The 21,254-nt window shown below is 33.4% G+C and overlaps 2 protein-coding genes and 1 long non-coding RNA gene across 8 annotated transcripts in view; 1 reads left to right on the top strand and 2 right to left on the bottom strand.

Annotated features, from left to right (window-relative positions):
* The window catches only part of LOC145243683 (FMRFamide-activated amiloride-sensitive sodium channel-like), a 531,594-nt gene extending 517,258 nt beyond the window's left edge, over positions 1 to 14,336 (top strand). For all 4 annotated transcript variants that reach the window (XM_080106737.1, XM_080106738.1, XM_080106739.1 and 1 more), the window contains one exon: positions 7,680 to 14,336. In XM_080106737.1, coding sequence (XP_079962863.1) covers positions 7,680 to 9,540 — 1,861 coding nt within the window. In that variant the 3' untranslated portion in view covers positions 9,541 to 14,336. The remainder of the gene's footprint in view (positions 1 to 7,679) is intronic.
* The window catches only part of LOC145243682 (integrator complex subunit 13-like), a 1,170,185-nt gene that overhangs the window by 1,092,271 nt on the left and 56,660 nt on the right, over positions 1 to 21,254 (bottom strand). The window lies entirely within an intron of this gene.
* LOC145243684 (uncharacterized) overlaps positions 1 to 21,254 on the bottom strand; it is a 701,194-nt gene that overhangs the window by 650,457 nt on the left and 29,483 nt on the right. The window lies entirely within an intron of this gene.

Raw genomic sequence — 21,254 nt, 5'->3', positions numbered from 1 at the left:
ATTAGCTTGAGGAAGAAATGTACCTCAAAGGAGAACGGGAGGAAGGGTGATACATGTGAACTAGAGAAAAATATTTATATATATATATATATATATATATATATATATATATATATATATATATATATACTTGGACAGCAAAGTAAACTCAGATGCTAATTTTGACGACGAAATTATAAAATAAAGGTATAAAATGGGGGTGTATCAAACTATTGTTCTTACAACTCTCTTGCATAGTGCTGAGATCTGGATTGCTTATCACACACACACACACACACACACACACACACACACACACACACACACACACACACACACACACACACACATAAGACAGATGTTTTTCACAAAGTTGTCTTTGCCCAACATGAGGGCTTACTCCGAAAGACAATATGGCCAATGCTGACTTCTTTGTTAAGAGTAAAACCAATGTAATTGGGCCATTCCTTGTGCAGTCTCAGCTACACTGGGCTTGGCACATGATCAGAATAAGTGATGAGGGAATGCCTAAAGCTCTCTTGTACTGTCAACTTCATTCCGGAAAAACATGCTTCGTTGAGATATAAAGGTAAACTTAAGAGCAATCTTACATGCTGCCAAACTTTCACAAAACACACACACACACACACAACTAGCTACAACCAATATCAACAATTTCCTCCCATTCTCTATCTGTGCCTAAATCTAAATGCAGATTCCATTAACAAAGCTTCTTTCCTAAAACTGCCCGCCTGTGGAATACTGCTCCACTGGCCTGCTTACCAGCCGATTACAAGTCCAATGTAAACAAGTTCTTATTGAGCCGTCCCCTTAAATAATCCAAATTCTACCCAGTCTACACCATTAACGATTATTAACTACTATTTTACATTTATTAACCTTTATTATCGGTGGCCTTGCAGGTAAGTGGTGGCTCCCTTGTAAAAAAAATGTATTCTAATGTCCATTTTGAGCAAACTGCTTCTAATGGAAAACCGTGATAATTAGCATGTCACAATGCTCTGATGAACTTTTTTATTTCTTTCAGAACACATAATTGATTAATTTTTTTTTAATTAATATTTACCAATAATATTTTTTGATGATAGGATTTATTCCTTTGAAAATAGATTTTTTATAAACTAATTTTTGTTGTAATTTTGGAATATAATGAACTTGTGAAGTATCTATGTGCACACGGATGCCCAACATCAACCTGAAGAGATGGCAAGCTTCTGTCAAGAAATAGCAATCATATATATATATATATATATATATATTACTGTTTTAACAAAAACCAAGACTTCGAGAAATGGGTTGATAGCAACAAAAGTGTATTTTATTGTTAGTTACAATTGTTTCAAGACCATTTGGACAAATTCAAACAATATGTTGTTTGAAAATTTTCACAAGAACAGTCTTTCTTCAGACTTATTTAATAAAAAACTCTTTAAAAATAAATAATAATTAACAATAAATTAATAATATATATATATATATATATATATATATATATATATATATATATTTATATATATATATGTGCCGGGCTCTATATTGCGAGTGAAACAGTCATATTTGCGAGTGATTTTTCAAAGTGACGACTAAAAATAATGAAACACTTATCTTTTGGCAATTGTATTTCTTTCACTGACAATTTTCCAAGCCTCACTACTGAGTGAAAAATATCTTTTCAACTCTTTTTTTTAATAAAACGAACAAAGTTAAATTATTTAAACAATAGAAGTTTAATAGAACAATATATTCTTTTTTATTTTTATTTTTTTTTACAAAGACTGTTTAAAAAAATATCTGAAGAAATTAGAATGTTTATACCTTCATGTATCGACATAAAATTAGTTGTATATTTAGTGTAGTGAAAATTGTAGTGTGAACGCAGTCATGGAGGTGGGCTGCATGTGCGAACTCTAAACCCGAGCGATGGGACATGAGAAGGCGACAAATCATCAGGTTCGACCGCACATTAATTTGCATAAATCAGATAATATAAGGCCGGGAGTTAAGATGTTTGAGAGAGTCGAGCCGTTGAGTTCTCGAGAACCGGATGGAATGTGGTTAGAGCAGAGAATGTCGCTGAGAATCGAATCCAGGTTTTTTTTAGATTAGATTTAGAATTACATTTATTTAAAGAAATAAAACAGAAAAATGTTTATGATGTACATAGAATGAAGATGTCATATTCTAAAAAATCATTTGGGTTTGGCTAGTAACTTTTCTATTTGGTTAATAAACGAAAATATTTAGTTGTCAAAGGTCAACTAAAGATAAAAAATTTGTCCATAGAGCCCTGATATGAGAGATGTACAAATATTAAACAGAAAAGGAGATAAGTAAAGAGAGAGCAACGTACACATTCACATTAATAAACACATTCACATTAATAAACACATTCACATTAATAAACACATTCACATTAATAAACACATTCACATTAATAAACACATTCACATTAATAAAGGTTTACAGACAAAAAGTGATAAATAAGACACAAAATGAAAGGCAGGAAATTACAATGTCGGAATGAATAAAATTATTTTGCAAAATGATGTCTATTTCGTATTGAGAGTCAGATTATTAGTAACTCAACCAGTGTCCCAATAAGGTTGAACGGGTGAAGAGTGAGGCTGGCCACCAGTGGAACAAACAAAACCTAGCATAGGAAATATCTACATGTATAGTGGCACACAGTAAGCGGTTTCCTCTTGCTACAGGATTCCACTTTTTTGCTGGGAAAAATGCTAATGTGCTATGTGCATTCAAACAGACAGACAGACAGACAGTCAATCATCATCATCATCATCATCAGTTTAATATTTGTTTCATATGTGTTGGACGACCTTTAAAAATTGATTTCCAAACTAACTTATCTATCTCATACAGCTAGGCTTAAGTGGTCTCAAGAAAAATTTAAATTCAGGGAATCTTGTGTGATAACCATCAAATTTATTACAAATCTGAAACATTTTCATTTCCAAATGGGAGGTTGTGCCCACATTATGCCTCCTAAAAATATTTGTAGAATTATTTATTGATGTGTTTAATATTTAAATTTTACTAAGACCAGAGGTATCTGAATTTTCACAAAGGACTTCCACCCCCTTTTTGCACCCTTTGTATGAAACTAAATTGAACTAAATATAGCCCACATTACGACCTTTTATGCCTAGCAGCTATGTTCCAACATTCAGAATGATCGGTTGAGTTAAGGAATAAATCCTGTATAGATAAACATACACACACATACATATTTATATATAAGTGCATACACATACACATATACACATACATACAAATTCATACACACATATCCATACACATAAATGCATATGCATATCAACATACATATAAATGCATACACATACATATAACAAATGAATGGCCTGCAGCATACTTTCAATTTGTTTTTTAGTTGGCAGAAATTGCTACTAAGGGGTCAAAATTGAAGTAAAAAAAAACAGTTGATCTTGGTTGGGTTAGTCAAATAAAATGTTATGCCATTATTTTTGCACATGCGCAAAATTACGCATTCATACCTCAAAGCCGCTTAATTTTTAATCTTTTGTGTCCATCTGTCGGAAGCTCAAATGATAATGATGCTGGAGAGATAAATAACAACTAAGGCTGGAACACTAAACGTTCTGGTTTCAATTCTAGTCGATGGTACCTAAATCATATATTTTTTATAACTTTTGCAATCATTACTATCTATCAATAGCGAGTTGCTATATAACAATAGACAAGTCATATATATATATATATATATATATATATATATATATATATATATATATATAAACACTTTTGATTTTAGCAGATGGCATGTAAATTACATATTTTTATAACTTTTGAATTCAATACTATATATTAGATAATAATTAATAGAGAATTGGCTCTATAATAATAAGAAATCTGCATGAATTAAAATATAATATTTATGCGTATTTTATCACCAGGTAAAGCCTGGCGGCTTGCTAATATATAAAGAAAAGTGACCTTGTTTTTAAAACTTCTCTACCGAATTTCTCTTAATATTTGGTTTTCAAACTTGAAACCTGATATATATAGGGTATGTGGACCTTAGGAACACTTTCCATTTTGTTTTTAGCCTATAGAAATAGTTGCTAAGGGGTGAAAATTGAAAAAATACAATTGACCTTGGCAAGAGTAAATCGACTGGCAGTGATCTGAGCATGCGCACAAATACATTTTTAGTTAGAACTTGCTTCATTTTTAGCCTTTTTTTTATCCATCTTGCGACAGCTCAGGCAGTAACAATGAAATCTGAAATACTGAATGTTTTGGTTTTAATTCCAACAGATGGCACCAAAGTCATTTTTTTTTTTTAATTTTTGAAATTATTACTATATATATATATATATATATATATATATATATATATATATATATATATATATTGGGTACAACGAAATTTGCTCTCTAATAATAAATACAAAATCTGCAGGAAGCATATTTAAGCATGTATTATAATCAGGCAATGCTGGGCAGCCTGCTAGTGTATGTGTGTGTGTGTGTATATATATATATATATATATATATATATATATATATATATATATATACACACACACAATACTTCGAATAGGAAATAGGAGTTTTGCTGAAGTTTTGACTAACACAAGAGAAAAAAATGATCGGAATGAAAATAAATAAAAAATAATGAATCTGCTGCTTTCTCATCTACGAAAATATGTGCATGTTTGTGAGAAGGAGGGAGAAGAGAAAATGGGGAAAAAATGATATACACCAACACAATACAATCAAATCATATGCTGGATTTGGATTATACGAATGATTTCTCATTTTGGATGTTAATCTCAAATATACTAAAAAATAATTATTAATGAAATGGAGTTTGCTTCAAGTATTGTGTGTGATATGTATTTAGGGAAGTATTAGAAGGCTATAACAATGCAAGAAATGGAAATGAGAATGGAGTTGAGAAAGAAAGGCAAAAACAAGTGATTTTCTATAAACACATCAGAAGTAAAAATACCAAACCAAATTTACATCACACCCATTTGATTTTATTATGAGTAGTATTCGTCTTGTAAGACAAATTATACTCATAATAAAATAAAATGTGTGTGATATAAATACATTTTTGGTTTGGTATGTTTACTGCCGATATATATGCTCTGAAAGTGTAAATTCATTTTTATTGAGTTTAATTAATCCTGGCAATTTGGAAAAATATTTATTGAAATATACATTAAAAGTATATATTCCTTTATAATTAAACGTGTATATGCATGCATTATATATATATATATATATATATATATATATATATATATATATATATATATATATATGTACTAGAAAAAGTACCCGTCGTTGACTGGTTTCAGCCTACAGAAAATGGACTCTGATTTATGAAAGTATGATAGGTTATGAAAAGGAAGGGTTGTAAAGAGATAGCTTCGAATTTGGGGGTATCAAAACCAAAGCAAAATATCATGAAAGTAAAAATAAAATAGATAAACTCCCTAGTTTATTATATCATACCTGTTCACACTGAAACACTTATCATAATATTCTGTGGATCTATATTAAAAAACCTTGTTAAACTTTGTGACATATTTTCATTCTATGGAGGTCAGGCGCGAACGAACACTCTATAATTTTATTATACCATATTTCAAACTGAATCATAATTATCAAAGTATACTTACGCAGATAGATATGAAAAGTCTTTATTAAAATTTGTGCCTATTTCCATTCTATGGAGGCCAGGCGCGAACACAGACCCCACAATTTTATTATACCATCGTTATTTAAGTTAAAACATACTTATCAAAGTAGTATTATGTACATCTATATCAAAAACACTTGTAAACGTTTTTTTTTTTTTTTAATTTTTAAATTTTTTTATTTCCATACTTTGTGGACAGGCGTGAACGTAGACCCCACAATTTTAATGAATCATCATTGTCAGATCAAACAAACCTATTCCTGTGTCTCGATACATCTTCTATCATTATATGTGATCAGTTTTCTATAATAGTCAACCATATAGGAGCCTATTCGTGACCAGACACACACACAGACGTTCAGCTTTATATTATAGATATATATTTTCCCCATTATTTTATTCTCTACAGATATATACTTGAATTTTTCTCAATTTTTTCTGTATACTTTTTTTCTACATTTCTAATCTAAATGTTCATGATTCATATATCCTTATATCTATATAATGCCGGCTTTTTTTCCCTAATAACTCAATAGTGTAATACTAGATCTATACAACTCTTGTTATATATACATATCTATTTATTTATTGGTTTCATTTAGTAGAAAGAAATCCAATAGCGTGCTCGATTATTTAATAATAGGAGCGTAACATTTATTTATGAGCTCTCACAGCTTGAAACCTAAGGTACCATGTTGATCTGAACATGCTTATTATTATAAATAAATACATGCAATAAGTAGTGAACTTACACATCGAAAACAAAAATAGGTTTAAAACTGCTAAAATTCATACAAGAATTATTTGCAAAATCCCATGGCACAACGAAAAAAAATTGCAAAGTTATAACCAGTTTGATGTGACCATCTTCTAGAGGTTGATGGACGATACTTAAAATACAATTATGAATTATTGAAGATACTCCTATGGATTGAGTAAGGAGTTCAGTTCAATATTTTGCACATTCAATAAGACACACCTGAAAAAAGTGTGATTGGAAGTAATCGTAATTACACTGTACTTAGAACTAACTAGCAAGGGTACCTGGCATTGCCCAGAGCAAAATCATGAGTTTTATCCTCTTTTTTTTTTCCTCACAACTTCCTCATTCTTCTTTGCCCAGCCCATTTTTCTCTTTGTACACACACACACAACTGAAGTCGGCATAAGGGAAATAACACTTTAATTTCCTTTACCTTCTAACATTTAAAAATGTGTAAACTTCTTGATAACATTAAATGATATATATCGCTATTTAACTCCCAAATAATGAATTTTTTTTTTTTTTAATTTTACATATTATACATCCAGAGTAATGGCAATTAAAAAAATACTTTGTGGGTGTTTGTTGTGGTGGCCGTGTCTTTGTCTCTCCCAAATAAAACACAAAAAAAAACACAAACTCCAACACATTATGTAAATATCAGTTGCACTCTGGATGTGTGTGTGTGACACCATCGGCCCTCTACATACTAAAGTCTACATCTACGTTCTGTCAAGGCCGTATTCATCACTTGATGTCAGTTCATCTCAATCTCCTAAAGTTCTCTCTTGCTTTCCACTGTACCGGACTAGAAACTGTCTTCAACTGTCACAAACCCAAGATTGTCCATAAACTATTCCTAACTTATAAATTGTCGCAAAACTTATTGTCTGTAAACTTTAAATATATTGACCAATATTTTGTTCCACACACGTTAATTAACAATCCTATTCAGCTTCTTTGTGTACCTTGGTGAACAACTTTCTCTTCATTGTTCTGTTGATAAACTTCTTTCCTCTTTTTTTGTTATATTTTTTTCTATATTTGTTTTTTACTTTCTACCACTTGGGTGGTGGGGGGCAACCTTCAATAGTATCACTATCATACTATTAATACTTTTGAGAATTCCAATAATTTGTTTCTTCATAAATCCATTTTTTATGTATCATTATTTACTCTATTTTTAATTTTTTTTCGTTCCAGGTCTAACCAGTCACGACACATGAGATCATCTGCCTTTGGTAAATTCCATGGCAACCCTTCAAGAACAATGAAACGAAATATGGAACGACGCAATCAACGAGCGCTGAACCTTATTCAAGAACTCGGCTCTGAGAGTAATGCCCACGGCCTGGCCAAAATTGCTACGGCCACACAAACACCACGAAAGGTTATGTGGGCCTTGCTGGTGATCGTGGGGTTTACTGCAGCTACACTGCAACTTTCATTACTGGTGCGCAAGTACTTTGACTTTCAAGTTGTGGAAGTCTCAAAGATGAAAGACGGTATGGATGTTGAATTTCCTGCCATCACAGTCTGCAATATAGCGCCAATATCACTGACCAAAACCAAGGAACTTTTGACTTCAGAAACATCGGAATTGGGCAAGTGGCTTCGTTTCATACAAAAATATGATTTTGGACAACAGAACGACCGTGTTCATACAGTTCAAAGCGTATATGAAAATCTTGCAGAAGAAGCGCAGTATTTGGGCCGAGACATTAATGACTTCCTCATTCATTGCCAATACAATCAAGAAATCTGCACAGCACAGAACTTCACAAAATACTTTGACGGTCACTACTTCAACTGCTATACATTTAACAGTGGCCAACAAAGTGGTGGACGACTGTTGACGCATTCTACGGGCCCACAAAACGGACTTTCTTTGATTTTATCCTTAGACAATGATGACCCACCTGTTGGTGGTTACGGTTCGTATAACATTAAATCTAATATAGAGCACAGTGCCGGGGCTCGTGTAGTGGTGCATCCCCCAAACACAATGCCGAGTCCTGTGGACCATGGGTTTGACGTACCACCAGGTTATTCATCCTCAGTTGGACTTAAGACTATAATGCATGCACGCCTTTCCGATCCGTATGGAAATTGTGAAAGCAGCACATTAAAGAATTCTTCAAAATATACGCACACGGTTTTCTCATGTCTTGAACTCTGCAAACAAAGCATTGTGATTACAACCTGTGGCTGCCGTTCTTCGAATCTACCAGAAATGGCGCTGGAGAATTATACATTTTGTGGGCAAATAGAAAACCAGGTGAATTGGAAAGACATGTTGCAACATCCGGAAAAGTACAACGCAACCAAAATCAACCTGACAGAACTTGCGTGTGAAGAGCGAGTTCTCAAAGAGTTCACACGGAACAGGGCTTATGAAAGTTCATGCAAATGTTTTCAGCCTTGCCAAGAGACGACATATCAAAAATCAATATCCCTCTCCTACTGGCCGCTGGAATTTAATCAACTAAACGCACTTCAAGTCTTCTACGGCGATAAAATCAACGAGACTTTTCTCTATGAGGCGTACAAGTTGCTTGTGTACCTCGCAAGTTTAGGGCAAGTCCATGAGCCGCCGCCAACCCCTAAACCTGAAGATACAACATCACGGGAAATGAATGCAAGGTCAGTGGCATCAGTTACAAGCGTCCCAATTCTGGAAACGACCGAAGTACCAAAACCAAGTTTTGTTGAACAAGCTAACCAACGGCTAAATGCAAGCGACAAGGATAAGCAAATCCGTGCATCCAATATGATTCGACAGAACCTTCTTCGATTGAATGTCTACCTTGAAGATTTGAGCATAATAGAGTTCAGACAAATGCCGGCTTACGAACTGGCAGACTTGTTTGCCGATATTGGGGGAACACTAGGTCTCTGGATGGGAATATCGGTCTTGACAGTTATGGAACTCATAGAATTAGTATGTCGGCTTGCTATGCTGTTATTTAGTTCAGAAAAAAAGACTCCGGATGCAGATACGGTCACTAATGGTATGTTAGATCATGACTGTGACTGTCATAGGAGTAGAGAATCTCCTATTTGAGAAAAATGGAGGAATTTTTTTTGGTTGTTTGTTTGAATTTTTGATAAATATTTAGAATGAACTTATAATAGAAAAGGTAATGGAATTTTTGTAGAAAAAAAATATCAGACAAATTTTTTTTTTGGGGGGGGGGATATGCACAAAAAAAAATTTATAATTTTTTTTTTTTCAAAAAACTGAATTTTGGTAAAAATACATTTATATTAAAATACAAAAAAATAATTTCATGTTACATTTTTGAAAGAAAAAGTAAAAAATAAAATCAACATAATCAGAGTTAAATAAAAAATGAAGATGAAATGATTAAATTTTATTTTGAATTTTGAAGGATGAACAAACAAAAAATATACCATATTCAGAGTTTGATAAATGGACACGATTTTTGTCAGGAAAAGTAAGATATATTCTAGAAACTAAGTAAAAGAATGAGGAATCAGCAATTAATTTTATGTCTATTATATAGACCCCCCACTTCCACATCCATTCCTAGCAATGGCGCCAATGAAAAAAAGCCAAAAGTAAAATTTAAATCTTCCTCTCAAATCCAGCAAGGAATCCACAGCAACACACAGACACAAAATGAATAATACTATAAAACACTGACAAAATTCAATGAATACAAAGTACAGGCATTGCATTTCAGAACAACTTTGTGTCTAAAAGGTATTTTTTCTCTTCTTACTAGCAAAATGACATTTAATGAGGATCACTACAATGTACTGTTTTTCATACTCATAACACAATATTAATTTCTTTGTTTTTACTGCCTCCCTCTTCCTCCTGTTTTGCCCCTAATATAGGCAGAGGAACCTGAAATGTTGGACAAACTTCTGAATTAATATCTTATACATATGATTTAAATTTCATTAAAATCGGATATATATATATATATATATATATATATATATATAATTTCACGTTCTTAAAAGGTTCTGTCCTGTTCTGAGGTCAGGGACTACTTCCATTGTCTTTCAAAAACATTTTATATATATGATTTATATTTCTTAAAAATAGGATATATTTGAAGTCTAAAGGGGTTATGCCCTCATAGATCCTGTTAGAGATACACTTAGAAATTCAAGGACACTTCTATTGTCTTTTCTGATAATTTTTACAAAAGAATACACTTTAAAATCTTATGTAGATTCTCTAATCTTTCTATAAAAAATATACAAATAGCAAACACACTGACACTGAGTTTTATATACAGTGATTTTTTGATAGGATCTTTAGTGATACTATCGACGCCCCTCTCCCTCCCCTACATGTTAGGAAACAAAAAAAAAAGAAGAAATAAGTTGATCAGCAGAACAAAAGGTTATAGAAAATGAGGTTAGAAAGACAATGGGAAGGAAGTTATTCATCAAGGAACACAAAGACTGCTGAAATAGGATTGTTAATCAAGGTGTGGCAGTGACGGTCAATGGACCGGACATAGAGATCAATATATTAAGATTTAGCAGTTTAGGAGTCTTAGTAACTGTCTTGAGAACAATTGTGACAGTATGGATATCCTCCTCCAAAGTTGTTAAGTAAAAAAAGGAAAAACTATAACACAAAGAGGAAATAAGGAGATCAGTGCAAAGGTATAGGAAGTAAGATTAGTAGAAAAGACAATGGAGAGGAAGTGGTTCATCAAGGAACACACAGGTAGCTAAAATAGGATTGTTAATCAAGGTGTGGCAGTGATTTGGACAATGGACCAGACATAAAGGTCAATATACTTAAAGTTAGTTTACTGACAGTTTTAGGAGTGGGGGTGAATTTTACAACAGTAATAGACAGTCTCGAGTTGGGGACAGTGAACGACAGTTGGTGGCTCAGAGATTCCCCAAGAGAGATCAGAGTTAAGGTAGACTTCATGGCTTAGCGGGGATGCTCTTTTCTCTTCCCTGCAACCTCTCTCCCACAGAAGAGATGTTGCGAGTCTGTCTTTGTTTTATCGTTATTTCTATGGCAAGTGCTCGTCTGAGCTCCAATCTCTGGTCCTCCCTCGCCAATCTTTCACGATAAACACCCGTCTAGCTGAAACCATTGTCAATAATTTTCCCCACTCTTTATCTGTGCCTAAATCAAAATGTAGATTCCATAAACAAAGCTTCTTTCTTAGAAGTGCACGCCTGTGGAACTCTCTTCTGTTTGCCTGTTTCCCACCTAACTACAACTTAGATGTCTTCAAGCCCAACATAAACAAATTCCTGATGAACCGCCCTCTTAAGTAAGACACTTTATCAAATCTCCAATACTAACGATTACTACGATACTATCCCATTGATTACTGCACACGCAATAACCCTTACCCGCGAGTGGCTTCCGAGCCTTGATAAGTGGTAACCTCCGTGTGAAAAAAAAAGGTCAGGTGAAACTAGTATTGACACAACAAAACAGTGATGGACAACGTTTGAGGATCCTATTTTCTACACTATGTAATAATATTACACACACACCCTAAGAACTTAACTGATTTACATCAAGTACTTTTTTTCATGTTTTATTGTAGTGCGACTATGAAGGTGATCATAGGGTCACAGCTGTTCTTGATATAGGTGATACAAACTTGCAATCTTGAAAGTTAATGAATAGCCTGACCAACTAGGATTTCAAGCAGACCAGATAATCCTCAAGTACTCTTTTCATTTTGTTTTATTATAGTGCAACCACGAAGGTGATCATTGGATCATACTTTGTCATAACGACATTGTGAAATGAAATCACATGTGTAACACGATGGTGATTTCATACATTTAAGTAGAGTATGTTTTCTTAGTTCATAACCGCTTAAATGCTGAGATGAGAGTAGCTAATAGAACAAGAAGTTAAAATTGTTATGAATTTCCCAACCTGAGGGCCATGCTACCCCTTGTATATCTGGAGATAGGGCAGAACAAAATATAACTTTTTACCTGAACAACTCCAATCAGTTTTAACTTAGAAAGTCAAAATTAAAAGACTCTGAGTGCATAAATATATGGGGTGGAGGACAGGAAGTCATCCTTTGATGAAACAAAAGTCATCTAACTCCTCTAAACTCATCTTGAGGTTTTAACAAATTTACATTTTCAGTTTTCAGAGAGAACTGTCATGAGGAAAATTAGCTTAATAATACAAAAAAAAAAAAAAAAAAGGCAGATTTTGATTAAAAAAAAACACAACTCATATCCATGATAGGCATTTTTTCATTTTTTTTTTTTACACTCGAGGACAAAGGCTAAATTATTTAAGAGGACAGTTCAACAAGAACTTATGTTGGACTAGAAGACAACAATATTGTAATCAGCTGGAAAGCAGACAAGTGAAACAGAGTTCCACAGGTGGGCAGTTCTAGGATACAAGCTTTGTTTATGGAATCTATGTTCTAGCAAGTTAAGCAGAAATCCACTTTTTTATTGATTTAAAGGGCAAATCACTTTCATGGGATGCAAGGGAAATAACTCCTACTTACATATTTTTATAGGCAGTGTCGAACACTTTCCTAACAATATGAACATGGAAATAAACGTAATAAATCCAAATAGATATATGAATTATGTTTGTAAATTTCTATAGTTCACACAAGCATATTTACTTGAATTAATTTCACTGGAAGTGGGCTTAACCAGCATCAAAGAAATACCGCACATCTCTGATCACCACATTTCATTATCTCTTGTTTGCGGAAGCATTGCAGATAATATGAAGCCAGTCCCAGGTCCAACTGTAGATCTGTATATTGAACATAGTTTCTCTGTCAGCTTTGCTTATCGCAAGCCAAATTTTTAGTTGATTGCCCCAAACTTTTGCCATCTGGGCATGGTTTCCACTTTCTTTGCATCAGAGAGCATTACCTAACCAATGGAGATGCCTAGTTGCAAGTGACTGGGAGACAGGAAGTATGTCGCAATGATGTCTAACTTCAAGATTGTTAGTTCTGTCCCATGGTCTAGTGCAAGTCATTGTCATCAAAGATCTGTAGTCCGTGCAGATCCTCCTGTTGCAATGGCCTGATATAACCTCTGCAAACAAAAGTACAAATGAACAATAAATCGGTACCTTTGTGTTAAGCTGAATTTCATTTCACGATTAAAGATGAACTTAGACATGATCGTCGATTAGACTAATCAACTACGTACCCATTAAGAATTGAGAATAATGTTAAAAGTTAATGACTTCAATGATATTTATCTTAATTCATTTCATTATTTTAAAATGTTCTTTAAATTTCTGTCATAAAAAAAAACAAGATTTTTGTAGAATTTGCAAACTTTTATAAAGATGAAAGGAAAACTTTTGTTACTGTTAATTTTGGTGACTATGAAATTAGATAAAAAAATGCTAAACTATTGATACATACAACTGAGACACAGTCATATGCAAAATCTATGACACATTTTTTAATAAACACAAGTATACGGCACAAAGTTTAGGAAACAAGCCTGCAATACACACAGCACAACACACTCCCAGGCTAGCAACACACACAACACATGCCTAAGTCTATAATGCTGCACACACAACACAACACATGCCTAAGTCTGTGACACACACAACAGACTTTAAGTTTGTGAAACACACAACACACGCCCAAGTTTGCGACATGCACAACAACACACACCCAAGTTTGCGACACACACAACATAACACATGCTTAAGTCTGTGACACACAGAAATTTATAACAGACATGACATAGAATTGATCAGCAAGATTTCTCGGTTCTACCCAAGAGAACAGTTCCTTGCACACTAAAAATTTTGACCTGCTGTTTTATAGAAAACTGAGAAAATAAAATTGGAATATGCGGAATAAAACAAAGAGAACATTTTTTTGTTTGTTCTTTTTTGCTTGAAAGATAAGAGAGTGGAATGTTACCACCCTCCTAAAATGCTTCCAGGGTGCTCGGGTGATGATAATCTATTATCAATAGCATTAAAAAGACAATATGTGCCCATGTAGGCACACACTCAACTCCAGAAAATGCTTTTTTTCTTTTTTTATTATAAAGATAAAGTTATGTCGAAAGAGACTCATGTTTACCAAGCAAGAAACATGAAATAAATTTGTTTCGTTTTTGTTGTTTATCTGATTATATGTAGAGACGGGTTTGTAAAAAAAAATATAAGAAAAAACTGTGTATGCAGTTATGCGTATGCAATTAGACACCCACAATTTCATTTGTTTTGCCATGTTGATGGGTGGATGATTGGATATGAGTGTGGATGAAAGTAATGGTCGGAATTATACCCATTGTCAAAATTTAACTCCACACCTGGGTACATCAGAATAAGGATCCATCCAGACCTGCAAATGTCTCTGGAGAAATACCAACACACCTTCAAACACCTCCAGGAAAAATAGAAACCTGCACAGCATGCATATCCTGAATAAACAACATTCCCAAAACACCTATGCATATGTCACCAGAAAAAACATCCACCTTCAGCCTTCAGAATACTTACTCATGCATACATCTCTAAAATAAATACACAGCTTGAGCACTATATCCATCTCTTGACCTGCTATCCCTGCAAACAACTCCAGTGCACAAGCTTTCAAAGCACCTATCCATGCACATGCTTCCAAAAAAGAGACACAACCATGCACAACATACCTCCAGAACAAGCACCCAACCATGCACAGGCCTCCAGAACAGTCATCGAACCATGAACACATCTCCAGAACAAGAACCCAACAATACAAAACAAGCACCCAACCATGCATATGCCTCCAAAATAAACTCCTAACCATGCATACACACCCAGAACAAGCTCCCAACCATGCACAACATGCTTCCAGAACAAGCTCCCAACCATACACAACATTCCCCCAGAACAAGCACCAACCATGCACAACATACCTCCAGAACAAGCACCCAACCATGCACAACATACCTCCAGAACAAGCACCCAACCATGCACAACATACCTCCAGAACAAATATTTCAGAATACCTACTTATGCAGTAGTATTCAAACTGACATACTGACATCCACATGAGTACCATGCACATATCTCATGCATACGCCTTCAGGACAACCACTGACCAATTGCTACGCATCTCTGTCTACACATATATATTCACAATACATCAGAGAGACACACACAATAACAGAATCAGTTTATTACTCCAATATTTCATATCTGCACATTCATGTGTGTGCATGTGTGTATTAAGTGTTAACGCGTCGTTGTTTTTGCATAACGAGTAAAAGCAGCAACTGTGTAAATATGTATAGTATTTTCAATGAGGTCTACAAAATGGATTCAGGCTCGGAACTGAACTCTCAGAGTATATTTACATAATAACCAGTATATCAACCATAAGAATAGAGAAAAATATGTATGCAATTTTACATTGATATATATCACTCAATGTATATTTAGGCAGCAAACCTTCATTTAGACATGTTGCATGAGTGCAATCAAGAATGTTCGAGTCATTATCAATGGCTTTTCATGCGCACTTAGGAATATTTTTTCTCCCAATAAAAAAAGGAAATTTTACTTTACTTCTTCAGGAAAAAAAATCAGTACTCTTAAAAGCACATGAAAAACTAGTGATAGAAAGACTAACGAACTTGTTGGTCTTATGCAATAACAAATGTATAATATACATTGGCACCAAAAAGAAAGTCCGCACTTGTCATTTTTTCAAAAACTGCAAGTTTAAACTAAATTGAATGTAACTGTTTAAACAAACTATACCTCATTTGAATCATCTTTTATTCTACTATAATTTTACCTGTTCATATTTGACTTTTAATTGAAATATCCTAATGTTAACGTTAATTTAAAAAATTAGCTTCAAATCAAGAAGGCAAAAAGAAACTCTGAAGCAACAAATGAGCTTAAAATATCGACTGTTTAGCATCTCTAATCGTATTTGCTGTTGTTAGGTCATACAATGTAACACTTAGTTCATATACTTCGAGTCTCTCTTAGTGATCGTCAGGAGCTCATTTAATCTCCACCTTTCTGGTTTATCCAATCAAAAAATCGGGCGCAGATTGAAATGTGATGAGGAAACAGTATGAATGACTGTAAAAAAAGCACCAAAACACCAGCAGTGTTTGTTAAGCCCTTACGTCTGGTCGTCATAGAGTTACTTCTTACAAGGAAGACAATGCTATCAAGATCCACAGCCTCAGAAACAGATTTGAAATGGCTCCCTAAATCCAACAACAGTGTAATCTTGTTAAAACATGCTCTTTCTACAGTTAAGAACAGATTGAAGGAATTTAATTTGCGAGGATATGTTGCAAGATGCAAACCAATGATTTCTGTAAAGAACAGAATGCGCCATCTGGACTCCATCAGATGCAATGAAAATCATGACTCTTCATATTGGTCGAAAGTGATTTTTAGCGTCAAAAGCAAGTTCAATAGGCTAGGTAGTGATAGTATTCATCGAAGGAAGGACAAAGTATTTAATCCTAGGTGCACAGTTTCAACGCTGCAAGGTGGTGGAGGTTCAGTTTTGGTGTGGGGCATTCTTAGTACAAATGATCCAGGGCCTATAGCTCGCTTGCAAGGTCGAATTTATTCGGGCAAGTACATTAATATGTTGACTGAGCATTTTCTACCCTACTTTGGTCAGAATTTGGATGATAATCCCATCTTTATGCAGGATAATGCTCCCATTCACACAGCTGGCAATGTCAAGAGGTTCCTGGAATAGCATGATATTCCAGGTTTGGATTGGCCTGCACAATCTCCAGACCTCAATCCTATCGAAAATGTATGGCATTACATCAAGCAACAGCTACGCAATGATAACATTTCATATCTGGAAGAATTTTGAACAAAAATTAAGAAGTGGGATGCTCTTTCACCGGAGTAATGCCGTAGACTAATTCAAGAGAATGACCCCAAATTTGCAGGCTGTCAAATAGTAGAAGGGCTTTGCTACTAAATAATATCTAGTTTATTGTGTTCCTGTTGTATTAATGTTCTAAAGTTACATTTAAATAACAATTTTCCATTGTGCTGAGTTTCTTTTTGCCTTCTTGATTTGAAGTTTTATTTTTTAAATTGATGTGAACACTAGAATATTTCAATTAAAAGTTAAATATGAACAGGTAAAATTATAGAGGAATAAAAGATGAATCAAATGAGGTATAGCTTGTTTAAACAGTTACATTCAATTTAGTTTAAATTTGCGGTTTTTGAAAAAAAATGACAATTGTGGATTTTCTTTTTGGTGGCACTGTATATATGTATAACATGCATTTAAAGAAACAAATTGTGCAGTAATATATATATATATATATATATATATATATGCATATATATATATATCATTTTCTTTTATTCTGAACTGTTTTTGCATCGGTAATATCTTTGAATAAACAGTTAATTTAGTTGACAGGTAATAAACAAAGAAAATCACACAAAAAAATTAGATTTATACAAGTTTTAAACTTATGCCTTATTTTTCTATTTATGTTTATTCCCAAGCATGTGGACTAAATTAACCATCTATTTAAGAGTATTAACTATGTAAACATTTGAAAAAAAAAAAAAAGAAATAAAAAAGCAAGATACATAATTCATCATCAGAATTAAATTCCAATGTTTATATATATATATATATATATATATATATATATATGTGTGTATGTGTGTGTGTATATATATATATATATATATATATATATATATATATATATATATATATATATATACACACACATATACATGAGGATGAAGCACACAATATAGCATAAGACAAAATGAGAAAATGTGGAGATAAAGAAACACAGATACGTTTATATATATATATATATATATATATATTAGTAAATTGTTGAGAGAAAAATTAGTGTTCTTCACTTTTTACTAACGTTTGAGAGGAATTGGAGATTCTTGCCGCAACACTCAGATATTTATGTATCTCATATAGAAACCAAATGTTAGCTCCAGCAAAAAACTTCTTGATTTCTGAGAACTGAAGTAAAATGGAAAACAAAAAAAGACATATATATATATATATATATATATATATATATATATATATATATATATATATGTATAACAAACATCAAACAAGGCTGTATATAATATAGACAATCAAGTTTGTTTTGTTTTTTTTTACAGAAAACATGATTGCATGTTTTTATCTGTATGTTTTTCTTTTTAGTTTGTTTCTGAGATTTTTGTATTAAAGAATCAAAGCTTCCTTTTTTTTTTTTTTTTTTCGTAATTTTTGCCGTTTTAGATCCACTGGAAAACTTGGAGGCAGAGATATTAATCTTAAAAAAGAAACAAAAATTTCTAAATAGATGATGTCATTAAAATAAACGATGCTTTTGGATATTTACCAATTCACAACTTCAACGAAGTAAAAGTGTCGTCATGTTCTTTTATTAAATGCAAATTTATACACCCAATAAATTGTGCACGTTCCTGTAGATGATACTTTTATTTAAAACTAGCAGAATGATCCGGCATTGCTCAGGATTGAAAGAGGATCATTATGTACTTTTTCACTATGCTCATAAACCATATAATTTTGTTTTTACGGCATCCCTCTTCTCATTTTACCCTCAAATATAGTGGGAAGAAGTTAAACTGTTGGAAAATTCTGAATGTCTTTTACATATGGTTTAAATTTTATTAAAATTGTATGTATGTATTTGAAGTCTCCCCATGAGCGGTGATTACATGTAGATATTTGGAACATAGAGGATAATGTAGCGACCACTACCATTGTCTTCCCCCAGGAATTTTATACATATGATACAAATTTTATTAAAATAGGATAGTTTTTAATGAGGTTCAGCCCATTACCCCCACCTCCACCATCTCCCTTAGATTAGGTGGGCACTTGGAGATTTGAAACCATTTTCATTGTCTTTTACTGAAAATGTTATAACTATAATTAACATTTCATAAAAATAAGATATATTTGAAGCTTTAAAGGGGTTCTGCTCTCATAAACCTCTTTTAGGGATGCACTTAGAGACTGCAGAACACTTCCATTGTCTCCCTCTGTAAAGGATACATTTGTTTAATCTTTCTATAACACACAAACATCACACACATAGGCATTGAGTTTTATATATAGATAAATAGATGATGCACAAAAGTGATTTCTATTAAAAGATCCATAAATAAAATCTTGCTTTTTTTTTATATATACTTTCACTTTCTTGTGTAGGTTTGTAGTTGCCTTCGTCCGCATCTGTGGTCTCAACCTGACCTCACAAAAGCACAAAAATCAGGTGCTTGTTCAGACAATCCTCGTCTACAGTTGTGAAATCTGGATGATGAGACCTGTGGTTTTTAAAAGGCTGGAAGAGTTCGACCAATACTGCCTTTGCCGAATTATGTGGGTCTGCTGGCATCATTTCATCTCTAATACATAAATCAGGACAAGATTTTATTGAATTGAACTTTTGATTCTTACAATATTTTTTTTATTATGAAATTTGATTTTTAGAATAATTGTTTTTAATGAAATTTGTTTCATCATGTCTCTTTTGTTGGGATGTGTTATGTTATATATTCATTTTCAGAATTATCGGCCTCAACCAACCAATCTCTTTTAAAGAGAAGACTTTGCTGGTTTGCCCAGGTTGCATATCGCAACTCAGGAGAGTTCATTCCCAAAGCGATACCTCCAGAACCACTCCAAGGTCGACACTTGGAAGATCAGCTGAAGACATGGTTACACACAATGTCAAACCTAGCTTCTGCCGACTAGTATTCGTCACTGATCTTAGGACTGGCTTGATCACTGCAGACCGTCGTGCATGAATTCTTCATTTGGGATGAGCCGGTTCAATCCATCCTGAGTGAATGTCAACAAAAGTTAAGTTAAGGAGGTTTGTATTAGAGAATCTTTATTCAGATATGTTGATACCAGTTAAGGATACATCTCCGACAATCAGTTTAACAGAGGGTGGATGGTTGTAATTTATTCTGGCCTGCTCTGTTGGACTGAGGTATTTGTTTTAGTGAATCCTAGGAGGTCCACACTCCCAAGATTTATCTTCTGTTTGAGGAAAGGTTGGTTTATGGTCAATAGCCTGAAGTACCCCTTCCTGGGAATGCTAATGGGACTGCTTGTACATTTTTTATTTTGCAGAATGCAGTATCTCTTGTGTGCTGGCCGACCATCCCACCTTCTGGCCAAGTGTTGCATCTTTCCGCAGTTGGAAGCAGGGAGTAGATATTCGTTGTGTAGAGATTTAGTTTGGAGAAAAGTCAATTAAATAAATTGGTAATATTCTCTTAAAGTGGATCATTTCAAGCAAAAAAAAAAAAAAAAAAAAAGGTTCTAAAGACAATCATATGACACAAAATATAAAGAACTTTACTTTTTAAGTTAAAAAAATATTTTTTTTTTAATTTATAGACTAAGACTACCTGTAACCTGTTGAATCAATATTTGTTAATACTAGGTCAAACTGTGACCCATCGGATCATCCATTGAGTTCAAGTTAAATTGTTTGAGTCAGAAAAAAGTAAGTTTGCAAAGCCAGTTTAATTAAAAAAGTAAAGACAAATTCCAAAATTAATCTCTTTTTGCTCATTATCTTTTTAGTTTCTATTTCTCTTTCCAGCTATGGGTTAAATAGTACTATTCTTTCTGTGTCTCTCTGCCAGTATAGAAAGAGAGGAAGGTAAAGGAAACAACAATGGAGAACAAGTTTGATTGCGATAGGAGGAACCAAAGCTAGAGTAGATAAACAGCAAATAAACAAAGGTGGGGAGAAGATACAGTGAGAGGAGGGTAA

Source organism: Euprymna scolopes, chromosome 22, assembly GCF_053919585.1.
Source record: "Euprymna scolopes isolate OS-2025 chromosome 22, ASM5391958v1, whole genome shotgun sequence".
Classification (NCBI taxonomy): Eukaryota; Metazoa; Mollusca; class Cephalopoda; order Sepiida; family Sepiolidae; genus Euprymna; species Euprymna scolopes.
This window is presented reverse-complemented; position numbering and strand designations above follow the sequence as displayed.